General features: G+C 44.0%; 3 protein-coding genes across 12 annotated transcripts; 2 read left to right on the top strand and 1 right to left on the bottom strand.

Moving 5' to 3' along the window:
- The first annotated feature begins 8686 nt into the window (after nucleotides 1-8686).
- LOC307225452 (osteocalcin-like) lies at nucleotides 8687-14499 on the top strand. The gene is made up of 4 exons (XM_079993284.1): nucleotides 8687-9071; nucleotides 9849-9872; nucleotides 11609-11681; nucleotides 12515-14499. Exons 1-4 carry the CDS (start codon nucleotides 9005-9007, stop codon nucleotides 12639-12641), a joined length of 291 nt encoding a protein of 96 aa, XP_079849410.1. The 5' UTR covers nucleotides 8687-9004; the 3' UTR covers nucleotides 12642-14499.
- Nucleotides 14500-15718: 1219 nt separating this feature from the next.
- On the bottom strand, nucleotides 15719-23783 carry LOC307225450 (uncharacterized protein C12orf60). 6 transcript variants are annotated; one of them, XM_079993275.1, is made up of 3 exons: nucleotides 23693-23711; nucleotides 19200-19264; nucleotides 15719-16626 (listed from the first exon to the last, which is right to left on the bottom strand). In XM_079993275.1, the coding sequence occupies exon 3, from the start codon at nucleotides 16602-16604 to the stop codon at nucleotides 15810-15812; it is 795 nt and encodes a 264-aa protein (XP_079849401.1). In that variant the 5' UTR covers nucleotides 16605-16626; nucleotides 19200-19264; nucleotides 23693-23711; the 3' UTR covers nucleotides 15719-15809. The 6 variants fall into 6 exon arrangements, with proteins under 6 accessions (XP_079849401.1, XP_079849400.1, XP_079849402.1 ...); XM_079993274.1 differs by lacking the exon at nucleotides 23693-23711 and adding an exon at nucleotides 20735-20871; XM_079993276.1 differs by lacking the exon at nucleotides 19200-19264 and having other exon boundaries at nucleotides 23693-23783.
- SMCO3 (single-pass membrane protein with coiled-coil domains 3) lies at nucleotides 18427-23207 on the top strand. Of its 5 annotated transcripts, XM_079993280.1 has the most exons (4): nucleotides 18427-18576; nucleotides 19709-20213; nucleotides 21013-21153; nucleotides 21941-23207. In XM_079993280.1, exon 4 carries the CDS (start codon nucleotides 21955-21957, stop codon nucleotides 22663-22665), a length of 711 nt encoding a protein of 236 aa, XP_079849406.1. In that variant the 5' UTR covers nucleotides 18427-18576; nucleotides 19709-20213; nucleotides 21013-21153; nucleotides 21941-21954; the 3' UTR covers nucleotides 22666-23207. The 5 variants fall into 5 exon arrangements, with proteins under 5 accessions (XP_079849406.1, XP_079849407.1, XP_079849409.1 ...); XM_079993281.1 differs by lacking the exon at nucleotides 19709-20213; XM_079993282.1 differs by lacking the exon at nucleotides 18427-18576 and having other exon boundaries at nucleotides 19609-20213; nucleotides 21954-23207.
- Nucleotides 23784-24962: the final 1179 nt, after the last annotated feature.

Raw genomic sequence — 24962 nt, 5'->3', positions numbered from 1 at the left:
AGAACTGGCATCTATAATTGTACTCACTTGCTTAGCAATTTTTTTAAAAAACTAACAGAGATAATTTTTTTTTTGTTGTTAGATGGGCTCTAGGAACGGCAGTAAAAGTGTTCTTTCACACAATAATAGCCTGGCCTGGATGGCTGATTTGGCAATGGGCTAAAGCAGATTGAATGGTGCAAGTAGCTACAGAAATGTTTGAATCAGATTTGGGCATATCCACACCTTGACCAAAGTGTGTTCACTGAACACATGCTGGAACAGTGGTACTGCACAGCAGTTGTAGTACGTATGCTATGAAGGGCAATTTTTTGTATACAAGTGCATTGATATAACACACAAGGGCGAACGAAGGCTAACCGACACCTGGGGCAGGGGAAACCGCCGGCTGTGCACGCGTTGCACCGCTATGTATGTTGCGTGGTGTTGCTACATAGGGTGCATGTTCAGCGTCGCTACATACAGCGCATGCGTGTGACACCGCGCATGTGCTGTATGTAGCGGTTTGCCGCTGGCGCCGCCCGAGTGCCGTACGGACGGTTGCGTGATCCTCTGCTCGTGGCTGCAGCCGTGAATGGAGGATCCTCCACATGTGGCTGTAGCTGCGTGATGGCGCACACCCAGGGGTGGTGGGACGAGTACCCCATGGGGTGCCTTCTTGTCACCCCCCCAGACATGGCACCCGGGGTGCACACACACCCGCCCCCCCTTGCGACGCCACTGATAACACACACACAATCCTCCCACTTAAGAAAAAGGGGTTGCATACTGGTGGTGAGAGGACACAGAAACTCGTGGCCCCACTGCACATTTGCATATTTACTCTATATTCTGCCTAGAATGTGGGAACTTCATATTAGTCAGTTATAAAGTCACTCATAATTTTATGGTTTCCACCAGTCTTTTTAAGCTGGTCTCCCTTCTGGATCACCTCTAAGATCAATGTTGTGAAGTATTCAAGCTCTCAAAAGCCTGCCACTTTTTAGTTTGGGTTATAATTATTATTATTATACACTTTTATCCCAGCCTTCCTCCAAGGAGGTCAAGGCATGATCCTCCTCTTTTATTCTCACGATTGCTTTCTGAGGCAAGATAAACAGAAGAACAATGGCTGAGCCAGAGGCAACAGAAGAACAAATTTCAGGGGTGGGTGTGCGCAGGAGGGGCAAAGTATATGAATTGTCTCCCACATGATAAGATCTCTTAAAGAAAAATTATAGTACATGTTAATGACTGGAGTCCAGCAATGTGGGGGCAAGTGGGGTGTTTGGGGGGTATTTATTTCTGCATCCCCCCCCGACACTGCTCATGGATTGGGCCAAGGACACTGAGGAAGCATTGCGGCTGAGTAGGGATTTGAACTCAGATTTGAATTCCCTACCTCATAGTGAATGCTCCAAACCAGAGATATCCACCATAGTGCTGTCCATGTGTTGTTCGACTACAATTCCCATCATCCCTGGCTATTGGTGATGTTGGCTTATAATGATGAGAGCTGAAGTCCAACAGCATCTGGAGGGCACCCTGTTGGCTACCTCTGTTCTAACCACTACACCACACAGCTTCAAGGTGGACTAATATCACAGTCACCAATATAGAGGAAAGCCCAATTAAACCACATCCTGCTTATACATGCAGGACCTCACAAAACACTAAATTACATTATAGAGATCTGCTTGACTTTGAAGCTGAACTAGCAACCCCTTCCGATGAATGCTTATCCCTCAGGTTACTGTCAAGAACTTCAGATCAAGCATGCACAATCTTTTCTAGGCTGGGGCCAGCAAATTGAAAAAGGAATGGAGAGGCCAATGGCAGGGCTAGGCATGGGGAGAAATGGGATTCAGCTTGCATTTAAAGGTGAACCTACTTAACTCACACTTTCCAAAACACAGCCATTCTTCATAATTCACACTTTTCTGAATTTTGCAGTGCAGTTCGCCAGTCATGTGTGCAAAGACGCATGTACTAGTATGCATAAAAATGCATATATTGGTGGAAATTGCTTTGCAAAATGTGTTCGTAGGAGAAATTTGCACTAAAAGGCTGGTGCATTTTCACGAGGGCTAAGACATTCTCAAACTGATGTGGAAATAGAATCATAGAATCACAGAATCGGAGAGTTGGAAGGGACCGAGTGTCATCTAGTCCAACCCCCTGCAATGCAGGACTATGCAGCTGGCACATAGGGGGATGGCACCCACGACATTGGCATTATCAGCCCCACACTGTAACCAGCTGAGCTAACTGGATGGCCTCGAATGTGGAGAACTGAACTTAAGACTGGAAAAGTGAGAAGCTGGGAGAAACTGAAGGCAGTGGCGTAGCGTGGGTTATCAGCACCCGGGGCAAGGCAAGTAATTTGAGCCCCCTAACCCATGGATTTGCGCCCCCTAACCCGTGGATTTGTGCCCCCTAACCCGTGGATTTCCCTAACCCCCAGATGTTGCGTCCGGGGCGGCCGGCCCCCCCCTGCACCCCCCACGCTACGCCACTGACTGAAGGTGACTGATTAGCCCATACCTAGGCAGGCCAGGAGGCAAGAAGGCTTGTAAGGAATTTTGGGATCCAGAAAACAAAGCAGGAAAGATAAGACTGAGCTGTCAAGGTCTATGCTAAATTGAAAGGGAGAATGTGTTATGGAGCAACTGGTTTTACATAGGTTGGGGCTGGAGTAGCCAACATGGTGAGTCCAGATGTTGCTGGACTACAACTCTAATCAACTGCAGCCAGCATAGCCAATGGTCAGGGATGATGTGGGTTGTAGTCCAAAACATATGGAGGCACCATGTTGATTACCAGTATGTCCGGGTTGAAAATACCAGCAGTTAAAAGTGTTGCAGACTGCGGGTGGATCCGACTAATGTATCCTGTTAGCACAAGGATTTCTGCCTGAGCAGAATGGAATTTCGCCCCTGTGCATGACACATGCCCTGCCAAATCTGCTCCAGAGGATTGGGGGAGTTTCTTGAACAGATGTAGGGGGCTGTGCAGGGAGGTCCTATGGCACAAGTGGAGATCCTTGCACTGATGGGACCATAACTGAATGTTGCATTGGGTAAAACTCTGTGACTTAGAGTAGCATAACTGCAGTTTCCCTACTGTAGTATTGACATGTGCTATATAACCTATAACTCCTTCATGTAGCCGTGCAGCTATTTGCTTCTCTCTTCACGAATTCACACCTTTAATACCTGTTAGCACTTCATCTTGTATTTAGTGTGAACTATAACAAGGACGCAGGTGGCGCTGTGGGTTAAAGCCTCAGCGCCTAGGGCTTGCCGATCGAAAGGTCGGCGGTTCGAATCCCTGCGGCGGGGTGCGCTCCCGCTGCTCGGTCCCAGCGCCTGCCAACCTAGCAGTTCGAAAGCACCTCCGGGTGCAAGTAGATAAATAGGGACCGCTTACCAGCGGGAAGGTAAACGGCGTTTCCGTGTGCGGCTCTGGCTTGCCAGAGCAGCGATGTCACGCTGGCCACGTGACCCGGAAGTGTCTCCGGACAGCGCTGGCCCCTGGCCTCTTAAGTGAGATGGGCGCACAACCCCAGAGTCTGTCAAGACTGGCCCGTACGGGCAGGGGTACCTTTACCTTTACCTTTACCTATAACAAGGACAAGGGACGCGGGTGGCGCTGTGGGTAAAAGCCTCAGCGCCTAGGGCTTGCTGATCGAAAGGTCGGCGGTTCGAATCCCCGCGGCGGGGTGCGCTCCCGCTGCTCGGTCCCAGCGCCTGCCAACCTAGCAGTTCGAAAGCACCCCTGGGTGCAAGTAGATAAATAGGGACCACTTACTGGTGGGAAGGTAAACGGCGTTTCCGTGTGCTGCGCTGGCTCGCCAGATGCAGCTTTGTCACACTGGCCACGTGACCCGGAAGTGTCTCCGGACAGCGCTGGCCCCCGGCCTCTTGAGTGAGATGGGAGTGAGAGTCTGTCAAGACTGGCCCGTACGGGCAGGGGTACCTTTACCTTTATAACAAGGACAAAGAGGCCCAAAGGAAAACAAGACATTTCCCAATGAGCCAGTGAAGGCTGCTAGATTTGCCTGACAAGACCGAGTCTGCACTGCTGCAAAAGCCCCCACGACGATGTGATGGTGATCTTGTGCCTGAGTTTTGCTGGCTCTTCGTTTTTCAGCCCCTGGAACTTGGACCAAAGTTCACCAGCCCACCCTGGTAAGACCAATATCAGGATCCTCCTGACCCACTCTTAAGTGCCTTGCCCACTTCTGAACTGAGGCTGATGCTTTTGGCTAGTGAAATATTCTGTTCTATTGCACATGGAGCAAATAGAGCAGCCTCCAAAGAGGGAAGAGTCAGGTGCCTGAGCGGGGAGAGAGAAGAAGGTAGTGTGCGAGAAAAAGTGTCAAGGAGAAAAAGAGAGGGAGAGGTGGACTTTGCATCCCCATGATAAGTAGAGATGGATGGCATGTACAAGAGGCAGGGATAAACAATACAGAAGGTGGAGGGAAGAGAAGGAGCTGGGAGATACAGAAAGCATGAATCAGTTTCCTGATTAGGAAGGAGAGCTGTATGCATTAGAATTTGCCACACAAAATGTCTGCCCTAGGCCTTTCACGATAATAGACTGTAGAGGTAGCAACATGGTGCCCTTCAGATGTGGTTGAACTACAGCTCCCATGATCCCCAGCCAGTATGACTGGTGGTCAAGAATGTTGAGAATTGTAGTCCCAACAACATCTGGAGGGTACCACATTGGCTACCTGCAATCTACTGTAAGAAATTAATCAGAACAATCTTAATAAGCAGAGAAATCCCCAAGGCCAAGAAAGTCTGAATGTCTCACTTGCAAGAAACCCCTTTTTGCTTCTCTCTCCACCAGAGTCTTCCATGGAGAAGCAGAGCCGTAGCTAGGTGATCTTGCACCCCTGGCAGAACCGTCCAGATTGCACCCCCTACCCATGGGCAAATTAGTTCTTCTTTCCACCTCTCCTCCAACCTGCCCCCTTCAATTCACCCTCTATTTAAAATATTTTCTTATGAGGCAATAATTGATATTTTTATTTATAGAGACATATTTATGGACATATTTTTAGCTGATTTTGTGCCCCCCTCTCGCCTGCACCCCTGGCAGGGGCCCACCTCATCACCCCCTAGCTATGGCCCTGAGGAGAAGGAGACCTGTACCACAGAACTGGTTGCCAGTAAGTTGTGGGTGTCCAGTGTTAAATATTCTGGATTACCTACAAGTAATATAGTACATGCTTCGTAGAGACAAACTCTCTCTGAGTGCCTACTACTCGTAGTAGGTACTAGTACATGCTATTCTGAGAAGGCTCTTCTGTAGTAGCCTTTGAGACTGCCAGCCCAACCTTGGGCGTTTCGTTGCCTCAGCGCCTTTGGCTCTCAACAGATAGAGCTATACTGTGAAAAGTTATGGCCCTGCAACCAAAGCCACAAATATTTGGAAATATCCAAACGAGACGAGCACGTTCTAGGAGACCTAACTTTGCTTCCATCTCATCCCAAATCAATCGCAAGCATTAGTTCCCCAAACCATGCCGAGGCCACCCATGGACTCACTCATACACATGAACTCAGTGCACCCATGTGGCATGTTTATCAACGCCAAAGGAACGGGCAGAGCCCCAAAGCTGGTGCCAGTCTTAAGTGATTATGTAAATATATTTCCAGCCCGCTACTGACCACAGGAGTTTGGATTCCTTCCTTTAAATGTGGCAATGTTAAAACACACAGCAGCCTTTTATATTTGTTAAATATGTGCAATGTCAAGCATTTAGGCCTTCAGTCTACGGTGGGTCCCTTTCAAAGAACTGGAAAGATGGAAGTGACGCGGACAGAGGTAGACCTTCCAGGCATGCGTGCTATAAGGTGGTAGGGCTGTGTACATACATAGCCTTTGAGACACACAGGGGCCTGTCTTTGCACTGAGCTTTGTACATAGCAGTTTGCAATCATGCAGATCTTTGTGTGACAGCATCATCTAATATTCAGGTTGCCTGTACACATGGGTAGGCACGCTTCAGACTATTGTACAATGATGTTCTCTAATCCCCTCCCCGCAAATAGTGTTTCCACAGACCTTTTTAAAGAATATACTCTCACACACGATATATGCTTAGACTGAAAATTGAGAGGGTGTAAGAAGCATATTGGTTCATTCTCTCCCATCTTCTCCCCGGCCTTTTTAGCTGTAATTTCCTAATTGTTTTCTAAATTTCTGGTGAATAACCTTTTGGGGGTTGTTGTACACTGAGACCGATTGTCCCATCACCTCAGTGCGTAGCCCACAAGTCCTCCTAGATGTTTTATCGTGTTTTTAATTGTCTGTTGGGAGGCACCCAGAGTGGATGAAGAAACCCAGGCAGATAATAATACTGTTATTATTATATGCACACACATACATATACTTGGAATCTTTCGAAAGAGAGGAATTGGAAAATGATATGTTGATATGCTGATGTATGGAATATATATATATCAGTATACATAGGCAGCTATGATACTGTACTGGTTCCTATTTTTCATGTTTCATTCACAGACAAGTTAAACATGGTGAAGGGGAAATGACACAGCTCTGCAATGTCAGTAGGTCTGCCCCATCAGGATGTTGAGAAAGCGCTCTCTGTGTACTCCTGTAGGCGACAAGCTTTGAGATGTATACTGTACAAGCTTTCCAGCAGAATGTACTTCAGGTTGACGAATAGTGTGGGAGAGGGATGACCCGGGGATGATGTACCCCTCAAAAGCTGCTTGCACCCACCACTGGATGCACAATATCGCCTAGTGCACGGGTAGGCAAACAAAGGCCCAGAGGCCGGATCCGGCCCAATCAGCATGTTTTTACATGAGTAGCATGTGTCCTTTTATTTAAAATGCATCTCTGGGTTATTTGTGGGGCATAGGAATTCGTCCCCCCCTTCAAAATATAGTCTGGCCCCCCACAAGGTCTGAGGGACAGTGGACCGGCCCCCTGCTGTTTGCTGACCCCTGGCCTTGTGTGTATATGCCTCAAAATGTACTATGACGCAGATTAAGTTATGGGCTTCAGGTGACAGAAATGGGTATAATTTGAAGATTCCGCAGGTCCGCTTTTCTTTATTGGTGTGTGTGTGTGTGTGTGTGTGTGTGTGAGCTGCCATCTTGGTTAGAGAGGCCTCCAAAGCAATCCATCCATCTTCACTTGCGAGTACGAGTACACTTTAGTTGCTGGATAGCATTAAGTGATTAACTAAGCAAACTTCTCCAAAGTAGCCAAAGATTACTGGGGCCAACAAACGCTCTGCTTTCATGTCATGGTGTTGGAATTGCAAGCCAACACTAATAATAGCATATTTCCAAGTAAATGAAGAACACGTCGATTTGTTTAAACCCTCATGTTCTCCTTGGCTACATGTCTGAAAATCCAAAGTACAAGGAGAATTGTTGTTTAAATGCAAATGTTTTTTTTTGGGGGGGGGGGGAATAGATCTGGTCCTAAGAGACGGTGTAAAGTCTAAACTTGACAATGGAAAGATCAGAACTATTTCAAAATAAAGATAAGTAATTGTTATCAACTTATCATAGAAAAGAGGCAACCAATTTCTGCATTTTTTTTGGGGGGGGGAATTCTGTTCCCTAGGCACTGATTCAGTTTACTGGCTCTCTCATGAATCATAATAAAATTGGATCCAGCTCCCTATTTGTGGTATGAACCTTATAGTTACAGTGCTGCACATGCACTCAATCAGAGCTGGGACATCACACGCTGTCAGAGGCTCCTGACTTCTCTGAGCCATAATGTGTTTCTAGGGTTTTAATCTGGGTTTCCTTTTGATGAGAGAACACAGGAGATATACACTGTGTTTCTAATAGCTTATTTTACTTACAAATATATAAGTAGAGTGGAGATGGGCAGGGGAAGCCACAACTCTCACATTCCCTCATCTCGTTCGGGTCACTTCCAAATTACAAACTGCTTTTTCATCACAAAGAGACACTTGGCTCCCTGATGTCAAGAGGAGTGATGTCGCCTTCCCTAAGCTCTGGTGGCTTTCTCATTCCAACTCCTTGAAAGAGTTGTCCAGCTATCGAGAGACCACTTCCACAAAAGAACCTGCAGCAGCAAAGAGTTTAAATATTTCTCCTTCTCATGCAACTTGAAAACAGTTTTCTTCCCCAGATGAGTGAAAGTGAGCTACTTTTTAAAACTACATCCTAACTAGATTTATCAAAGGTCAGATAATATTGCTTTGGTGGACAGCTGTAGCTTGCAGGCTGCCAGTTGGCCAATCCAGTCCTAGAATATTGCATCAGATGGTGGATGATTTCTGCTTTCCAAACAAGGGAGGCTCCAAAAGAACAAAGGCATGGGCATGCTGACTTGTGGGAAAATAAAGATTGAAAAGCTAGTGCAGAGCCTTCATTATTTATTTGTTTGATTGTTTATTTTACTGGCATCTACACCTTGCCTGTTAGCCAAAAAGGCTCTTAGAGCAGCTAAAAAATAAAAAAATAAAACGGTTCTAAGACACTCCCTGTCCTCTTGCTCACAATCTAAATTTCACACCCACACTTAAATTTAAAACACTCTCATACCACCTTAACAGTGCTAAAGAATTCTGGGAACTTATGGCTTGCCTGTCTTAAGATACTTTGGATCTTCTGGTGCCTTTCCTCAACCCAGCTGGAATAGCTTTCCCCGTCCAGCAGGATGTTTGTCATTCAGCAATTTTATATTCTTTGCTTTTCCTTAAAAGAAATTTGCGAGAGTCTTGAAAGTCCTCTGGAAACGCCACAAGCCTTTGGCCTCAAGCAGATGTGCAAATGGCTGCCAGAACCAGATGTCGTTTGACTCAAATGGAAAGTTTGGAACTGGGACTAGGACATAAGAATGGCAGAGACTCAGCGACTTCCTGGCCAGGGACCTGCTCCACTTAAGAGACTCACAGAATATAAGCTGTGGCTGAAAGACAAAAGCTCCTGATAAATTGCTGCTTCCTTCATGAGAAGATCGAGCCATAGAAAGGACCTTCTGCAAACAGGAGAAGATGGGGAATCTTCAGGTGCTGCTGTTTGCAACCCTGGTCTTGACAGCCCTCTTCTGTTGCGATGGAGGTAAGGGAATATATATATGAGACCCCCTAGCCATGATTTTTTCATCAACATTCAAAACTGACGGAGTCCTGGAGAGAGGAGGACAACCTATCTCAGTCTTACGTTTTAGGAACAGAATCACTTTCCTCAAAGCCACTTTAAACCTGGCAGTGTGGTTGCCATTAGGAACACATCTGCATGGAAGTCCCACTCTTATAAAACTGAGGTTCGGGCCAATTTATTAGCCACAGCATAGAAGCAGGCAGAGAGGGGCTCACATAGCTTGGTGTTTTTGTGTGTGGCCGCTACAGTGCTAGAATAATGGGTGAAGTGGACTTCCAATTAAGATTGTCAAATTTACATCGTATCTTTATATTGGTTTGATACCAGTTACACTGTTATGGCTTCCTCACCCCTCATGAACCCTGGAAAATGTAGTTTAGTGAGGGGACTGGGAATTACCTTGCCACTTTGTAAGCAATTCTGGAAGCCAATTATTATTATTGTTATTATTATTCTGCAGAGGAGGATAAGAATGTTTTAAACAAATAAATTATCCGAGGATAGGTATATTACTCACAAATTGCTCAAATACATATATGAGAACCCATAAACACTGACATGTGTGTAAGTCCTCCCCTTTGAATAATTCCTGGATAATACAGAAGCAAGCCTGAGTTAAGGGTTATTTTCCTCAGTTTACACTTGACTGATGGGGGAAATAGGGGTGGAAAGGAAGGGAGGAGGAAGACCACAAGACTGCCAGGTGTCTTACACCATCTGGTCTATATTTTTCAGATATGAACAGGCCCTTGGATGAAGGTAAGAAACTGACGAGAGCAAAAAACTCTCAAGGGCATCTCTGTCCTTTTTTGTACACAGTACTTGGTTGGAGGACTGCATTGCAAAATTCAGAGAAATGTGAATTTTGAAAGGCAGCTGAATGGAGGATAGAGGGATGTGTGAATGTGTGTAGAAACGAGCCTAGGGTGCAAAAGTAAAATTAGCATTTATTGCTCCACCCACTTTTGCCTCTGGCTCTGCCCATCACTGGGATGCGGCCTCTGGAAGATTGCCCAGAAGAGAATGTGGCCCCTGGACTGGAAAAGCTTCCCCACTCCTAGCTCAGGATCTTGGCTTGCCCTTTCCATCCTTCTGGGCTTGCTAAAAGTTCATTAGGGAAAAGCCTCTTCTGGCTCTTTTGAAGTCGCTGCTGGCCTCACACATGGAGGCAGATTATGATGAATAATATTGCTTTGAGGCTCACATTCCCCAGAGAGGCAAATAAAATGGAGGGCGTTTACAAGGAAGCCTGTGTTTTCTGGCACCGCTTAAAGTGATTTTATTTTATTTATTTTTTTATTTAAAAAATTAGGTGCCATAAGATACCTGGCATGAGCTCAATTTCCTAATTATTCCCCCAGTGAATAAGCCCCCTGTTAGCAAGCAAGGCAGCTGGATACTTCCTTGCCTGTTAGTCTGGCTAAAAGACTGAGAAAGAAACCTCGGGAAAGGTTGCCATGTTAGTCTGCTGAAGCAAAAACAGCATAAATGTCTTTTGGTCACATCCAGACCATGCATTTAAAGCACATGTCTCCCCTCAAAGTTTCCTGGGAATTGTAGTTTTCTCCTCATGGAGCTACAATTCCCAGGATTCTTTCCACGTGCTTTAAACGTATGGTGTGTGGATGCAACCGATTGTGACATAAGTTCTCCTGGCTTAGAAGCCTCTTTGTCAGATACCACCTGATGAACGTCCACAAGTGCTTCAGCTGCCTCAGGTGCCCAAATAACTTGACTGATCTTGGGTGCAAAATGGCATGAGTTGAGGCAGGAAAGGCATAATTTGCTGCTCTGCCTCAGGCAGCAGAATGTCTCGGGCTGCTCCTGGGCGATATTTGAAATGAAACCCCACAGTTATCTAATCCAGGTGTCTTCAACCTCTTTCGGACCCAGGACCCACTTTTATCCCAAACATGCATTTGGGAACCCATTTCTTAATCTTTTACCATATATTTGCATGGTGGTCATTGTTATGTACTGAAGTTCTCACCCTGGGCAGGCAGGGGGATACTGTAGATAGTTTTATGCAAATAAGGGATCGAAAGTGACATTCAGTGATTGGATAGTTTTAGAAAGTTGTTACAGTAACGTTGTACTGGAGCTCTATATAAGCAGGCTGACTGAACCCTTCAGTTCAGTTCTGTCCTGGCCTGTGAATAAACAAGAGCTGTTTGAAGAATCGCTGTGTCGTCTGATATGTTCACCCACAACTTAACAGTGGTCCTCCTGTTGTGACCCACCCTGGATCAGGCCATGACCCACCAGTTGAAGACCAGTGAGCATTCCTATAGAGGAGCAGGGAACCTCAGGTCCAGGGGCCTAATGCCCCCCCCCCCGAGTATGTCTACATGGCCTTCCCCAGCCCCACCTCTTTTTCCAAGGCCACATTCCTCATGGATCCCGTTTCTCACCCTGTTTTTGCCTGTCTAAAATGAGACTCCTTGAACTCGATACTCTCTGTATTCTCATTCCGTAACATTCTGCGTTCATAACAGGGGTTAAGATCAGTCGAGAAACTGCCAATGCCTTTGTGAGAAGGCAGAAGAGGTCTTCTCTGTATTATGAAAGGTAAGAGTAAGAGTCTTCTGGGTTTAATATTGATGTCTATAATTACTAATTTGTGGTTGTAGCCAACCGAGTTACACTCAGAGTAGACCTACTGAAATCAGTAGACTTGGCTAACTGAAGATCATTTATTTCAGTGGGTTTTACTCTGAGTATACCTCCGTTGGGTACAATACTTGGAAAATAGATGCACATGGTTCATGAGGGGGGAATGAGATATGAGCCTATGCAACACCACAGGGTCACTAACAAGGGACTGCAGCAGATTCTTACAGAAAACAAGTGGGCCCCACTTTCTTCAAGAAGCCCCAGGAAAGGGGGTGGTGGTGTGGGGAGAGTCCCAAGAGACTTGAAGCTCTGAGGGGTAAACTACAGTTTCTTTTTTGTGTGTCTATGGGAATGTGCTTTAAGTGTATGGTTGGTGCATAGCCTAATTCACCAACTGTATACAGTGGTACCTCAGGTTACATATGCTTCAGGTTACATACGCTTCAGGTTACAGACTCCACTAACCCAGAAATAGTTAAGTTCAGGTTAAGAACTTTGCTTCAGGATGAGAACAGAAATCGTGCTCCGGCGGCGCAGCAGCAGCAGGAGGCCCCATTAGCTAAAGTGGTGCTTCAGGTTAAGAACAGTTTCAGGTTAAGTATGGACCTCTGGAACAAACTAAGTACTTAACCTGAGGTACCACTGTACATTGTGGATAAAGTGAAATGGAGTGCCCAGTACTGAACTGGGTTCTCAGGAAACTGGCTTCATGCTGTGCAGCCTGAACCGAAGAATTTGCATGAGGGAACGCCTCATGTTTGTGGCTTCTTCCTCCCTTTGTTCTCCAGGTACTACGAAAGGTTCAAAACCCCAATGGAGATGAAGCAAGAGCAGTGTGAAAGCCACCCCCTCTGCGACTACTACTCGGAAGTAGTGGGATTCCAGACAGCCTACCGCTATTTCTTTGGAAACTGAAGAAGAGGGGGCATCTCCTGTTCTCACCTGGCTGTGACAGAGGCTGAGATTAAAAGCAATTGGGGTGGGGGTAGGGGTGGGCAGAAGGAGCACAGAATAAAAAGGGCAATCAGACTGGTTTCCCTTCTCTAGCAAAACCTAATAACAATCTTTCCACTTTCCAGACAGGAAATCACAAGCAGATAGAGGCTTCTCTTTGCAAGGAGCATGTCTAGGAATAATCAAATGCCAACACTTGTTGGAAAGTAACCAGCATTCCATGCTAAGGGGGTGGGGGCAAGCAAGGATAAATTGGTTAGTAAGCACAAAAGTCTACCAAGCTGACAATCATTTTTGGGGCTGGTTCTCTTGTGAACACCTTGAAGCATCTTCAGCATACTGCAGAGGTGCCCTGTCAAAATTTATCACTGTTCCAATTTTGGCATTGAAAAAGGGAATTTGGGGAGGGGGCCAAAAAAATAATAATTGAAAAGCACTCCAAACCCTTTCATTTTGGCTAGCTTTTTTGCTGCTTGCAGCCCCAATTGGCTCCTGCCATTAAAGAAACATCATTGGTCTTCTTCTATTCAGAACAGGAGGCTGGTCATGTAACCAATCAGAATTGTTCAGTGATGATATCACAGAGGGCAGACAAAACTGTTCAGAGTGAAGGCATTGCCCAGAAGCTTTGTTTGCTCTCAGTGATGTTGTTGCTTAGCTCAACTGATTGGCTACATGACAACCTCACCGTTTCAGGGAAGAAGGCTGCTTGAAACAGAATGGCATAGAGGCAGCATCTTACTGGAGTGCAACAGGGACATTGCTGCTTGTAGTTTTTGACAAATATTCTACTGAATGTCTGAATAAGTTAATCAGAGAATAGCGTTCAAAAAATGATAATGTCTGGCTCTTTCCTATTTCCTGTATATAAGTGTCTAATAGACAAATACGTTACCATTACATGTGTTCAGTGCTTTTTTTCTAAAGAATGTTTAGGTACTCTCATTTTCACTGAAGAAAATCACCATTTTATTGTTCGAATCAGGAAAAATAAATACAGTAAATGGACAAAAGTACAAAGATTCACAAAATGTTTAGGGGTATGCATACCCCTGCCCCCCCCCCCGAAAAAAAGCACTGCATGTGTTTGATTAGGACTTGGAACCACTGGTTAAATGTCCATCCCTGGTACTTTTTATCCTTGAGAAGACTGATGTAAAACTAAATTTTTCGGTTACCTGATTCATTGCTGCTGTTCTGCTGCCATCACATGGTGATTTCGTTTAATGAATAAGGTAACAGCCCAAAATGAAGATATAATTTTAGAGTTGGAGCGGTCTCCTTCAATTTCTAATTCAAGCTGTTTTGGAGAGCTTGGCAGGAAATTTAGGAGCACGTTTCCCAAGACATTGTATTTTAGTTTTCCTTTGCACAACATGATTGCCACTTGCTAGCATTCAATGTAGAATTTCTGAAACAAGTAGATTAATTGCCTTAATGTTCATTACATTCCAATCAATGTATGTTAGATAGTGACGATATCTATCAAGCCATCTCTTTTATCTGAAAGTTGCAGTTTGTTACTCACCTATGCTGAGCAGCAATTTCTAATACTCAAGTTGCTTTTCAAGGCACCAGTGAAACCATCGCTTAAAAGGCAATTATGAGTATGGATGAATAATGAATCAGTCTATTTCTGGTCCATGTCACATTCATATGTGTTCACTCGTCATCAGTCAATTCTGTTCTGCTTTCACATTAATCTGCATTTTTTTTAAAAATTGCACCAAAACGATTGTATGCAAATACATATTTAAATGTGTATTTCTAAGCATGTTCCCTCTCAAAATATGAATTTTAATAAATTTTTGAAGCACAAGCTATGTCACGTCATTTGGAGGAATGCAAAATCCAATGGAGAAAGTAACTTCTCGTTCACATATCAGTACAGGAGGTGCAGAGCAGATCAGTTCCTATCAGAATTTGCCGACATCAGTTTTCTCAACCATCCCTATACGCAACTTCCCTGGTAAGAGTCCTAGCATCCCCTCGCTTTCTTGGAGTACTGTACAATCTTCATTCCATAGTTCACACTGCCCAGGAGAAATTTATCCTAAAGCATGTTAGTGCAGTGTTTTTGATGCCTTTCATTCCTTAGGATCACTTTAAAGAATGGAGCTACTATAGATTGCTGGTTTAGATTATATCTAGGAACCCAGGAAACTTGCTTATGCCATATAGAAAGATAAGCCTTACTGAAGAAGAACCAGCATGGCTTCCACAAGGGTAAGTCCTGTCTAACTAATTAGAGAATCACAGAAGGGAGTTGGAAAGGTTCACAAGGGTGATCTGTTTTGGGGCTGAATAAACCCCACTAGAGATGTGATCTTCTCAAGATGTTCCAGGAGGCCCGACACTATGTCCCGACGTCATGGCTGAGATGTCACAAAGAGCCAATGGCGGAGCCGAACACCCTCTGAATATTGAGGGGCCCCACCCCCTAAAACACATTGCCCCCCAAAAGTGCCTCACCCCCAGGAGCTGGCACCTTTGTCCTCCACTTATGTGCACCCCTACATTTATTTCTGGCTGACACTGATATTACAGTGGTACCTCTGTTTAAGAACAGCCCTGTTTCAAAACAATTCGGTTTATGAACTTTGCAAAACGAGTAGTGTCCTGGTTTGCAAACTTTACCTCAGTCTAAGAACAGAATCCGAACAGTGGAAGGGCACCGGCGGCAGGAGGCCTCATTAGGGAAAGCGCGCCTCGGTTTAAGAACGGACTTCCGGAACGGATTAAGTTCGTAAACCGAGGAAGCACTGTACTGGAAAAGGCTATGTACAAATCTAAAACATGTTTCATAAAAGTATTTTGTACAAGTTTTTGTTTTTTAAGCTGCAGAGTTTTCTTCAGATATTTAGCCATTTACATATTGACCTAATTGTACCTAGTTTAGATTGCTAAACTAGAAATCTAAGCTTGTGCCTCTTTTGAGTACTACAATCCAGAAAAGCTTAAGTGTACCTAGTTTGTCCTTCTTAATTCAGTGCTCAAATATTTACATTAAAAATGCTGTGGAAGGAAGTGCAGATGCCGTAATCAGAAACTGTCTCTTTATTATTTGCGCAACTTCCCTGCCATGTAAACAGAAGCGGTTTTCTACTAGCTGGGCAATCAGCTTCAGGTTCACTGCAACTTATCCACTATCAATGTGATATACTCTTCAGCTGTCTTCACAGTCCTTTGGAATTTTTCGCAAGCTGGCTTCAAGATCTTCACAGCGTCTTCGAGGGTACTTGCCGCTAATTCAACCGTTTTACTAGGTGGCTGTCCTTTAAAAGCTACCCGCATGAAGTTAGTAAGTGAGAAAGCCGTGGTAATGACTGGTTGGCTCTGAGTCCTTGTTCGTGTGGCTGTTGCTATTGCTGCAGCTGCTGCCTGGGATGAGGTGGGGCAGGCATCTGAAAGTGCTTTGGCAATTTCTTCGTTAGTCATGAGAAGGTCACCCACTCTGAGAGAGAGAACAGGACTGCTTGTTAAATCCCGAATGGTAGCATCTAGTATCTCGGGGAGATTGCCATTTTTCAGTAGTGCTGCTGAAACGGGACCACTGATATTGTCAATAACTCCCTTATATTTCCCATAAAGGTCCTTTATCAGCTTGATTTTTTCATTTGTGGAGGTGGAAGGCATCACAATACTGGAATACAGTGGAAGGCCGACTTTTTGCTTGATATCCTGATCTTTGGCCTCCACTTTTTCCTGCATCTCTTTCAGAGCACTCATCAGAAGCTGAAGGTTTTCTTTGATGCTCAAGTTTTCCCTTACTGTAATGATGGCTAGGTCAGTTCCCAGAAACTGGTTGAGCATCCGGAAGGCAATGTTAGTGGAAGAAACAAACATGTAGACACAGTCGTACAAGTTGCGGCTGGCATTGAGTAGCCTTTCCTCACCCTTCTGTGCACCAAATTTGCCCAGCATTTCCAAAAAGGGAGATATCACACTGAAATACAAACCAAAGTATGCTCAGCAGAAGAAAGTCAACAAAGCTGTTATATTCAACTTTTGTCTTGGGAAAAACTATGGAAGGAAGATTTGAAATTTACTAGCGTGCTGTTTGGGACGCGGGTGGCGCTGTGGGTTAAACCATAAAGCCTAGGACTTGCCAATCAGAAGGTCGGCGGTTCAAATCCCCGCGACGGGATGAGCTCCCGTTGCTCAGTCCCTGCTCCTGCCAACCTAGCAGTTCAAAAGCATGTCAAAGTGCAAGTAGATAAATAGGTACCACTCCGGCAGGAAGGTAAATGGTCTTTCCATGCACTGCTCTGGTTCCCCAGAAGCGGCTTAGTCATGCTGGCCACATGACCCAGAAGCTGTACGCCGGCTCCCTCGGCCAATAAAGCAAGATGAGCGCCACAACCCTAGAGTCGGTCACAACTGGACCTAATGGTCAGGGGTCCCTTTACCTTTACCTTTACCTTAGCGTGCTGTTTGTTGAAGGAAAACTATATGAAAATGATGTATAGATGGTACTTAACACCAGTTAAATTAGCAAAGATGTATAGAACTGCTTCTAATGTATGTTGGAAATGTAAAGAGAAAGAAGGCACGTTCTACCATATGTGGTGGATGTGCAAGGTAACAAAAGCATTCTGGGAAAGGATGTATAATGAACTGAAGAAAACGTTTAAAATAACATTTGTGGAAAAAATCAGAGGCTTTTCTATTAGGTATCTTAGGCACAGAGATTCCGAGAGAGCAGAAAAGACTTTTCATGTACGCGATGACAGCAGAATACCACTGGTCCAGAAATGGAAAGAGGATGAAGTTCCAACCAGAGAAGAGTGGCTGATGAAGATGATGGACTATGCTGAAATGGCGAAATTGACCGGGACAATCAGAGACCAGGATGAGAAGAAGTTTAAGAAAGAATGGGGAAAGTCTATAATGTATTTAAGAGAAAACTGTAAACAACTAAAAACTTTGGCAGGATTAGAATAATATAATATACAAAATACAATGGAAAAACCATTAATAATATTTCTTAAAAATTAGAAAAAATGATAAGCTGAAAGAAATAGGGATTAACAACGAAAACCAGAAAAGGGTGGTGGGAAGTCAGGGGATTATGAGAATCCAAAATATGAAGGTGAATGATATGTTTAAATTGAAATATGTTATGTAAAATCTAATTAAAAATGTTTTTTAAAAAGCTGTTATGTCAGCCATGTATCTCCAAAAATCTCATGAACAGCACTTAATTTAAAAGGTCAAGAGTAAAGCAAAATCTACTATTATACAGCTACTAATAGGTACATAAAATATTTCTGAAAACCTATTTCTATATTTGGAGCCCATGGAATATATTTTATTGGAATATATAGTTGTATAAAATGTTGAACTGTTGGTTGGCTGCTTCCTCATCTACTTTAGCTTCTGCTCTGCTCCTCTTGCTCACCTCAGTATTTCTTAATACAACTACTGTTTAAACATTTCTTTAGCATCAGCTGCCAACAGTATGCCTAGAAGACTTAGATTGTATAGAGAAATCCCCCCACTTATGCACAATTGACTCACAAATGACCTTGTATATGCGCAGCACTGGGAGATCAATCAATCAATCAATCAATCAATCAATCAATCAATCAATCAATTCAAACCTGGAAATGGCAGGACAGAACTGGAGAGTCCTTGTGGCTTGTTAGGAGCCCCTCCCCAGAGCCTGAAGAGGATGTCAGTGAGCCAAAAGTCTAAAATAAAGGTTTTTAATGTGTGTTTGTGGGTTTGTTTTTTTTAATTATGGGCTCCATAATGGCGCACGAGAGCTCCTGCTGTTGACTGCTACCCTGCTGCACAGCTGTTGGGCAGGAAGCTGTATTGCAGTGGGCTCAGAGGCACGGTTCCCTTTCCTTTCTGGCAATCTGGAGGCAAAGGTACAGTGTAAAAGAAAAAGGTACAGTACTGTATTTCGGATGCCTCTTAAATCACCCCAGTTCTCTGCTCTGACGAGGCTCCTCACTTCCGTGCATTTCACAAGTGTACGTGGGGGCCCAGAACGTAACCCCCACATAAGTGGGGAGTCACCTCTATTAGATGGCCAATATAGGGATGGGGAGAGGTGTAATGAACTGATAATGGGAAAAGGGTTTTGGAAAAGACCGAGTAGCAATGAAGACCTGAAAGAATGCCAAGAAAGGCTTGTGATCTCAAACCACGGCACCCATCTGCCACTGCCTGCATACCTTCCCTGTCCTGTGGATTGCGCTATCGGCAACTAAACTCCCCATGATTATTTTTTTTAACTTTGAACTAGCAATTATAGAACAAACTGGAAACAGCGCCAGCCCTGAATCTGGCCTTTGGTTTAATATTGAAATGCATTCCTGCATGCCGGCCATTCTTTTGTCAGCAGATGAAAATGGAGGTTGTTTTCACAGTGGAGGCCTTTAGTGCTGCTGAGGCCATTTCTTTTCCACAATCAGATGTCAATGGAATTAAAATGGAGATCCTGTGTAGCATGTTACACAGTGTTATTTTAACTAACAATGCCCTTCTCCACAACCAAGATCTACTCACATGAAAGTGCCATTCAGCAAAGTTTCTTGTTATTGCTTCCTGAAAGCTTTCTGTTTACTATTTTGCTATAATGGAAAGAAAAGAGAAAACAAAATGGGAAAAGTCCATCAATTTAGCACCCCCACCTCCTGTGGAACGGAAGCTCACCAAATAAACATTTCAGCACTAATCCGCCAGCCCTGTTGACCAAAGAAGCAATAAAATGTGCTGAGCTTGCAAACAGAAAGCTTTAAACTTAAAGGAACAGTTTGGGCTGGTGGTTATAAAGACAAAAGTCCAAATTTAGGGATGTGTGAGCTTGAAGAAGTAGGCAAAAGCCAGAGAGACAAAGAGAGAGAGACAGAGAGACAGACAGACAGATAGACACACACACACATGCTTGTTTTGTGCTTGAATCTAAGGCTGCTGCTTGGGGTGTTAATGCTGTGAGTCTCTCCATTGTAGGCTCAAAATAAATGTGCCAGCTTAAGGATGCTTTTTTTAAACAGTGTTTTTCATTTAATCTGTAGTTTGGTCTTGCTCGACATCAGAAATGTATCACGAGTTAGAAATCCCTGCTGAATTCACATTTTGACAGCTTCTGAAAAATACTCTCGGTGGACTGATTCTACAAGTTTCTGCCTACTAAGTAAGTAAAGTCAGTGGCACAATGACTGTGGCCTTGTGACCCCCTAATGCTGAGCTAGCATTGCAAGGCCAGGATGCTGCATCAGAAGTAGGAGTCAGCATTCAGCAACGATCAACAAGCAGAGCCCAAAATAGGATGGCGCTCTGCACAAACCCTCCAGCTAATTGTGTCTCGCTGACATGTGAGATGAGGACTTTTTAAACAATTTGTATTGTATGGGTGTAGTTGGGCAAGGCATGATGCTGATGGGTATTGAGATGGTGGGAAACTGATAATAAGGATTTGGATATTTACTGATGGTTATTAACTGAACCCAGCATTCAGCTAAGAAGTCAAGTCTCCTTTGATGGTAAAATTGGCAGAGTCCTCATGGCTGACAAGAAGGGGTGAGTTTCCATTTAATTTGGCTACTTGCTGGGAATCCAGTCATTTATTTATTTATAAAAAATATTTATATACCAGTGTACCATTTTAAAAAATGTATCACAGTGGTTTACAACAATACAAAAATGATGTCAAAACATTTTCACCCTAGCAGTAAAGGGATAAAGCCTCTTGGTAGGCTGTGGCTAAATGTGGCTGCATTAAAGGTAAAGGGTATAGGGACCCCTGACCATTAGGTCCAGTCATGGCCGACTCCGGTGTTGCGGCACTCATCTTGCTATACTGGCTGAGGGAGCCAGCGTACAGCTTCCGGTCATGTGGCCAGCATGACTCAGCCACTTCTGGCAAACCAGAGCAGCGCACGGAAACGCCGTTTACCTTCCTGCTGGACCTATTTATCTACTTGCACTTTGACGTGCTTTCGAACTGCTAGGTTGGCAGGAGCAGGGACTGAGGAACGGGAGCTCACCCCGTCACAGGGATTCGAACCACCGATCTTTTGATCGGAAAAACTGCTCTGTACCTTGTCATTCTCCGATTACCAGCCAGCAACTTGGTGCTGCCCAGCGCAAATGAGAACAGACTTGAGGCAACTACTGTAGTCATTGGAGGGGGAGCTCTTCTGTTTCTGCCACTTCAGCCCTGAATTTCCCCACTGGCAGCAGATGAAGCTCCCGCATGGTGAAAATGTAGACAACATACGAAATGGTGTCTTGGGCTGCCTTTTGGTGCCTCTAGCTCTGCAAGGGAATTCTTGTAGACACAACTTGCCAAATAATAAATATTATCTTCCTCTTTCAGAATAAAACGAAAAGCCCCACAACATGCCTATGTGTGACCAAGTGCGAAATCTGCCCAGGGGTGGTGGTGTGTGGTTGTGTTGCAACAAGAATCCATGAAGAAGAACTGAGGAACACAGGACACTTGGGATTAATGTAGCAAGTAAGTCTGCATTGGAGCGATGTGGGTGGCGCTGTGGGTTAAACCACAGAGCCTAGGGCTTGCCGATCAGAAGGTTGCGGTTCGAATCCCTGCGGCGGGATGAGCTCCCGTTGCTCGGTTCCTGCTCCTGCCAACCTAGCAGTTTGAAAGCACGGCAAGTAGATAAACAGGTACTGCTCCGGCAGGAAGGTAAACGGCGTTTCCGTGTGCTGCTCTGGTTCGCCAGAAGCGGCTTAGTCATGCTGGCTACATGACCCGGAAGCTCCCTCGGCGAGTAAAGCGAGATGAGGGTGCAACCCCAGAGTTGTCCACGACTGGGACCCCCCCCCCACCTCCATGGAAGGACGCTTTTGCCTTTCTCTTCTTCATCAGTCTGCTACAGAATTTCTTTGTGTTCTGCTAAAGGAGATTATGGTCATTGATTTGATTTTTGTTAACTTTATTGTTAGTAATTACTAAAGTAAAATCAAAGCCAACAGCAAAAGCAGACCAATAACACCTCCTACCCTCCCAATTTTTTAAAAAAAATGCTGGTGAGGAAAAAGAAAGGTCTTAAGACCAGTGCAAAGATGATCACACTTAAAATAGAAAAAGTAAAAAAGAATCAACTGAAGTAGCAATGGCATGCACATTACTTTAATAATTTTGAGTTGGCTTCCTGTTTTATCAGTTAGTGGTCTTCCAATATTTTATTTACGAGTATTTTTATTGTACTTCTGCTCCTTGAATTTATCATCCCTAACCACAATTCCTAATGCTTACAGCAGAACTACTCTTCCATTATCAGCTCAACTTTGCAGAATGAGCCTCAGTGACCTTCTCTACCCAAACAATCCACAAAGACGCCAGGATGTGATCGCCCTGCACCAGGAACTGCTTGACTGCATGCAGCTGAATTTTAAGGCTACCGATGAACTAATTGGAGCACTGAATGAACATATGGGAGCCAAGATTGCGCACGTTAAAATGAAAGAGGGCGGCACCATCAAAGAGAACTGTGACATCATCATCCGAGCCATGACTGATATTCAGCAAGAGGTATGGAAATTTGATAAAGAAATAAAGGAAAAGCTAGAGCCACTGATGTACCGAAAGCTGTATGATATCAAAGAGCCTGAGTTGGAAAAAATTGCAATAGCTCACAGGATTGTATCTGTTATTCTTGGAGAGGCTACTGCATCTGCAGGTATAGTAGCTGTAAAATTGGTGTGTTCGAATATTGTAACTGTTACTGTTAACAAACTAGTTGCTCTGCTTGCTCAGATTGGGTTATCTGTTCTAGGAGGCATTGCCATTAGTGCTCTGGGGTTGGGTATAGACATAATTCTTCATGCTATATTGGGAGCAGTAGAAAGAGATCACCTTGTAGCATGCATTGAGAGCTATGAGCAGCATCTGGCAGAATTTAAGGAAGCCTCACAGATTTATCATTGTGCCATTACAGAAGTGAGTGCAATGGTGAAAGACAAAGCTAAATTGGGAATATCTCGGGATGTTCCTACGCACTGGTGATTACATGAAACGTATTCTAATATGACTGATAAGAACTTTCCCTTTTAATACAGCTTGTTCGTTTTTGCAATTAGCAACATAGAAATAAAGAGTTTTGTGGTGAATAACCTGTTAAAGGCAAAAGACCCTTGTAGATAAGCAGTAACTGAAAGGGGTATGTTTCTGCAGGTATGTGACATGAGCGAATGCTCTAACGGCACAAACTTAACCATGTTTACTCAGAAGTTAGGTCCTGTTGAACTCAGTGGGGATTCCTTCTGGATAAGTGGGGCTGGGATTGTAGCCTTTGATTGCAATCCTAATGTCTCCTCCCTTTCAGTGGGGATTTGTAGAAAAAGCATACACAAATCCACTGTACAACAATTGCATACTAGAAAGCAAGATGTAGTTATGCATCCTTTTCCATGTGAATCAAGCTTGGTAATATGGAAAATATTGAAAACATGCATTGCATTATTAAGTTTTGCATATTATGAAATAAAATTTGAAATAGCACAATATATAACTGAATATGTGTTTTCTCAAATAAATGCATTTGCCTCTGTTTTTTCCTCTATTCTCTATGTACATGTTACATCTCAAATCAGCACAGGGCCAATAAGAAAATATTGTTATGAGCTGGAGGCGGGGTCAGTCTAGATAGTACCCTGTGCGCCAACTTGTGGTCCTGTGCGGCTGGGTGGATGGTGGGGGATAGAATGTTTAAGAGCAAGCTTGCCAAATCAGTTCCATTATTAAAGTCATGGCTTTGTCATCTCTTGGTATTTTTCCTGCCTTATAACTTCCTTTCTGTGATTCTGTGATTCTGCGACTTTCCTCTCCTTTTCTTTCTTTCTTTCTTTCTTTCTTTCTTTCTTTCTTTCTTAATATTAACTGAGCTTTGGTGGGAACATTTTGGTAAAAGCAAATTTGACCATATTAGTATGCACATCTGCCTCATACACTTCTGGATTGGTGAACCACCGTGGAAACAAAACATCCTAGTAGGAATACAATTAAAATAGATATTAAGAAGTCCCAACCAAACCTGCCATTCAGCTTATTATGAAGAAAAAGTCTGATGGAGAAGGACTAGGCAAGGGCACTTCATCTTGGTGTAGGACTATCAGTTGCTGTAAATATGGTGACATCACAGAGGCTGTGAGGTGGGTAGTCTTGCATGATACAAAGAATGTGACAATGACATCATAGGCTCAAGCAGAGGAGCCAGAAAACATGAAACACATTACATTAAAATGATGCAGACCAAATAGAAAATTCTTTTTCTAGGCTGTACATGCCCAGCTCCCATAGCTTAGACTTCATCATCATGCTTGTTAATTTCAGTCTCAAGGTACAATATTTTCAACAAAAGACACAAGAAGGCAATTTTTCAAGGGGATATTATCTGTGGCCGGGCACTGCAGTCATCTGCAAAAGATGCCCACACGGTGGGAAGAAGGAAGCACTTATCTCCCACAGATCATAATCTGCTGTGTGAAGAGAACACATACTTTCTTTTGCTTATTCTGAATCTATTGCCACCGATACAGGAGGGACATACTTTGTTGAAAGTGACAGGTTTTGTTGACACAGAGTTCTAAGACTAAGAGGGAGCAAAATTTATTTATCCACTTCAACTTTCATAATTTTATAAATATCCAGGCTTCCTTAAAAAAATATTAACTGTGACTAGTGTAGTGTATGCCTGAATGTTGTGGCTAATGGTATGCTTCTCCCAATAAACACATTTCACTGGAATTCCCCCATAAATAGTACTTGGAAGTAACTGACACTGCTATCAATGGGACTTGCAACAAAATGTACTTAGGGTAACGTTTATAAGTCAAACTTCTCTACTGCCCGGAGTCATGTTTTATATAAAGCATTTTTAATGCTCTTTCGATATAATATAATATGATCTGAACTGAACTGTGTGTCTTCTTCCCTCTAAAAAGCATTGTGTGATTGAACCTTGCAGTATAAAGTTATTTCTGAGCTTGTGCAAGAAAAGGACTTGGAAGAATTTATTTTCAGGACTGGCAAGCGAGCGCCCCCTCTCGGCCTTCTCTGGTATAACGGACTTCTACACAGAAAATGGCGCCCTCCCTCTCCCGGCACCTTCTTTCAGTGTTGCCTAGCGATTATGAGAAACCTTAACCATAGAGATGCAGGCCTTGGGAGGTCTGAAGGACAAACCGGCCTTGAGCACCTCTGAGCTCAGGCGAACTGGAAAGAGAGGTTTGCGGACGCTACCGTTACCATAGAGACGGGGGCAAGTATACGGTCTCAGTCCTATACAGACACTTCCGGTCTGA

Source organism: Podarcis cretensis, assembly GCF_951804945.1.
Source record: "Podarcis cretensis genome assembly, chromosome: 10".
NCBI classification, from domain to species: Eukaryota; Metazoa; Chordata; class Lepidosauria; order Squamata; family Lacertidae; genus Podarcis; species Podarcis cretensis.
The sequence above is the reverse complement of the archived record's forward strand: the minus strand, read 5'-3'. Positions and strand labels throughout refer to the sequence as shown.

Bases quoted from the DNA above. Each gene is read 5' to 3' on its own strand.
- LOC307225452 (XM_079993284.1), top strand. From the start codon at position 9,005: ATGGGGAATCTTCAGGTGCTGCTGTTTGCAACCCTGGTCTTGACAGCC. The intron at 9,072-9,848 runs GTAAGGGAATAT...TATATTTTTCAG, and splicing joins CCTCTTCTGTTGCGATGGAG to ATATGAACAGGCCCTTGGAT. The intron at 11,682-12,514 runs GTAAGAGTAAGA...TTTGTTCTCCAG, and splicing joins TCTTCTCTGTATTATGAAAG to GTACTACGAAAGGTTCAAAA.
- LOC307225450 (XM_079993273.1), bottom strand. From the start codon at position 20,817: ATGACTACAGTAGTTGCCTCAAGTCTGTTCTCATTTGCGCTGGGCAGC. The intron at 16,627-20,734 runs GTACAGAGCAGT...TTTGTATTTCAG, and splicing joins GGTAATCGGAGAATGACAAG to TGTGATATCTCCCTTTTTGG.
- SMCO3 (XM_079993283.1), top strand. From the start codon at position 21,955: ATGAGCCTCAGTGACCTTCTCTACCCAAACAATCCACAAAGACGCCAG.